The 3,225-nt window shown below is 45.0% G+C and overlaps 1 protein-coding gene across 1 annotated transcript; it reads right to left on the reverse strand.

Annotated features, from left to right (window-relative positions):
- On the reverse strand, positions 1-2,942 carry LOC120437804 (methylglutaconyl-CoA hydratase, mitochondrial-like). The gene is made up of 2 exons (XM_039608368.1): positions 2,898-2,942; positions 1-2,425 (listed from the first exon to the last, which is right to left on the reverse strand). Exons 1-2 carry the CDS (start codon positions 2,926-2,928, stop codon positions 1,386-1,388), a joined length of 1,071 nt encoding a protein of 356 aa, XP_039464302.1. The 5' UTR covers positions 2,929-2,942; the 3' UTR covers positions 1-1,385.
- Between the last annotated feature and the right edge of the window lie 283 nt (positions 2,943-3,225).

Consider the following 3,225-nt stretch of genomic DNA (forward strand, 5'->3'; position numbering starts at 1 on the left):
CTGACAGCAGGAGGTGCTGCAGCGCTTCCACCAAGGGGTTAGAGGTAGGCCACCTGAACTGTTTGGCCGCCACTGCCTAACCCAGCACGGGTCTCGCCTGTTTTGCCATCCACCGGGGTCGGCCGCCAGAACTGTGTTGCTGCCACTAGGGCAGCGGTTGGACTATTGAACTGGGGTTTTTTGTTGTGTTGGCGGAGATGTTTTTTGAGTTGTGGGTTAACGGCTGCCTTTGTGGATTTCCAGCAGGAGTGCGGGAACGGGAGAGCAGCGAGCACAAGTTTCACGGGAGCGGCGACACGGAGCACGGGCACTGAGAAGAAGACACGGAACTGGAGTTGGGATCATACTGGGGATTTATTCTTGTTTGGATCATTACACCACTGTAAATAAACGCACTGCCTTCATCATAAAGTCCTGCACTTTGGGCCGTCATTCCTCACATCCCCTCTTAACCTTGTATGATGTCAGAACTGATATCCTTAATATCGTTATCTCAGGTGTGGCTCTGGCTGTCAACAAAGAAGTACAACACACTGTTGTGCTGTTCAAGGGATTCAAGGGCCAATCGGAACAAAGTTGCTGTAAAGGAAGACGAGCCGATTTCAGATCGTTTCAGGCGATGTAAGCTTTAAGCACCCCTCATATTTTTCAAGAATGTTTATATTTAAAAAAACAAAACAAAACAAAAAAACACTTTAATATGATGTTGTAAGTAACAAACTTGGGCAGCAAGTAAAGATGACATGTAAAGAAAATAGTTTAGCTTATGTTTGCTATTTGCTATGGGGAAAAGTGTCAAGCTCTGACCAGTAATCAAGTCGCTCAGATCTTTTTTTGGTAAATTATAGAGTTGAGATAAGTTTTTATTCAGATTAATTTGGCACCAAAAACTGACTTTTAGGAAAATAACAATTAATGATTTTTAACCAGTTAATCTGAAGGATTTTTTTGTTACTAGCACATTGAGGCCCCAAAAGTAAGAAATCAAACCATCTCCATTCACTTCACTTTGGTAAAGGGAATCAAAAACTGTTTTATGCAGACATGAACACAGCAGGACACATTTAACTTAGCTGGGTTAGTTTGCTTTGTTTCTCCAAATCTTAATGTGATTAGTTGTAAATTCTTTACTTTACAATTTAAAGCACCTTGTGGTGACTGCTGTCATAAATTGTCACTCTATAAATAAAAGTGAATAGAATTATCAAAGTCAGAAAGTGCTTTAGCCTGAAACACCAGCCCACAATGACCCCTAAGGTCCAGCTGTCAACTATGATGTAAGGGCTAATGTGTTGACGAGTTTAGTCTGACCCATAATTTATGTTGGAAGCAGAGGAACAGTAGCAGAGCTGAAGGCAGAACTGATCGATTCTGGAACGATGACTTCATTCCCCTTTGTACTGAGGCTGCCTCTTCTCCTTGAAAGCAGACAAGCCTTCCAAACGGTCTTTGGTTGGTATCACCTGGGAATAACAAGCCTCTTCTATTGCCAGACCTGTAGATAAATCCACCTCTATCCCCTGGTTAATTGCCAACTTTGCCATCCTTATTGCAATTGGGCCCTGGGGGTTAATCTCCCGTGCAAGCTCCAGAGCCCTCAAGTAGGCAGCATCTCCACTGTTATTCTGCTCCACAGAATGACTGACAAGACCCATTTGTTGCGCCTGTGTTCCATCAACCACTCGTGCAGCAAAGATGAGCTCCTTGGCTAGAGAGACGCCAATCACCCTAGGGAGACGTTGTGTACCACCTGCTCCAGGAATAATTGCAAGTTTAGTCTCAACTAGTCCCATTTTGGCAGTATTGGAGGAAATTCTGATGTCACAAGCAAGGGCCATTTCCAAACCTCCTCCTAAGGCAGCACCATCAATTGCAGCAATTGTTGGTACTGGCAGGTTTCCTAGCTCTGTAATGAGGGCTCTTGCTTTGGATACAAATGGTCCCACTTCGCTCTGGTGCATCTTGGCCCTCTCCTTCAGATCTGCACCTGCACAAAATATACCAGGAACTAAACTACATAAAATTACACTGCGCACTTTTTTATTCTTCTTGATGTCCTCCACAGCTTCAAACATCATTTTCACAAGATTTTTGTTTATGGCATTTTTGGCTTTTGGTCGATTTATTCCAACGACGACAATACCGCTGTCTTCTCCGTCCAGGTATCTAACGTGCAGCTCATCCTTTGAGTTGGAGCTGTAGTATGGCATAACAGCACTGTGGCCGTTCAGGCGAGGACAAAGCACGACTCTGTTGGACAGAACATACCGTCTGGAGCAGAAGGCAGCGGCTAGCCTACACGCACTTTGTTGATGCGCTGACTGCACGAGTCTCCACTCCACTTCAGCATCTTCAGGCAGGTTTTGTGTGGTTTTGAAGGGCAGCTGGACAGACTCCGCCCCCTCCTCCACCTCCACCTGACAGACTGAGAAGACAACAAACACAACATGAGCTGTACAAAGTGTGATTGGTGTTGACAGAGCAGCATCATGTGACTCTTGTTCTGCACTAAATGAAGCGATGGAGTGGCGCCTCCTTCAGGCAGAGAAACGGCTCATGGAGAGAAATAATTATTAGAGCAAAAACAAGAGTGGAGCTGCAAATAAGGCCGAGAGGAACGCTGCAGAAAACTGTTCATGTGTGAATTCATCACTTCATAGATTTATTTGAGCACTAAAATCAGAGCTGCTTCTATTTCTAATATGACAGCTGTACATTAGAGCTGGAACACTTTTCCACCCAAACCCAAATGTTTTGGGTGGAAATCAAATAAAAACCAAAACAGCCACAAACATCAGACATGCTAACACTGTAACATTATTGGATGGAGCCCACTGAGACTGAACCACCATCATGAGTCTGACCTCTGACCTTTGACCTGTATCTACAGCACTGACCTCTGACTTTCAACTCCACTTGTTTCGTCATCAGGATGTTTCCCTCCCTGCTGTAGACGGTGCAGGTGTAGGTGGAGTTGTCTCCATCTGTGAGGTATTTCAGGGTTAGACTGAGGTCTCCAGGTTCCAGTAAGTTTCTCTTCATCTTTGTTAGACTGTTGTAATTCTTGTCCTGTTCTTCAGGCTGGTCAGAGCCGTTCTCATACACGTGGACCTTCCTGTTGTTTTTGTCCTTCCACTCCACTTTAGCGTCTTTAGGCAGACAAACTGTGGTTCTGCAGATCAGCTGGACAGACTCCACCCCTGAATCCACCCCCACCCAGGGGAC

The sequence above is a fragment of the Oreochromis aureus genome, linkage group 3, assembly GCF_013358895.1.
Source record: "Oreochromis aureus strain Israel breed Guangdong linkage group 3, ZZ_aureus, whole genome shotgun sequence".
Taxonomy (NCBI): domain Eukaryota; kingdom Metazoa; phylum Chordata; class Actinopteri; order Cichliformes; family Cichlidae; genus Oreochromis; species Oreochromis aureus.

Excerpts from the sequence above, each read along its gene's own strand:
- LOC120437804 (XM_039608368.1), bottom strand. The coding sequence starts at position 2,928 with ATGACGAAACAAGTGGAGTTGAAAGTCAGAG. Across the intron at positions 2,426-2,897 it reads AGTGGAGTTGAAAGTCAGAG|TCTGTCAGGTGGAGGTGGAG; the intron begins GTCAGTGCTGTA and ends TTGTCTTCTCAG.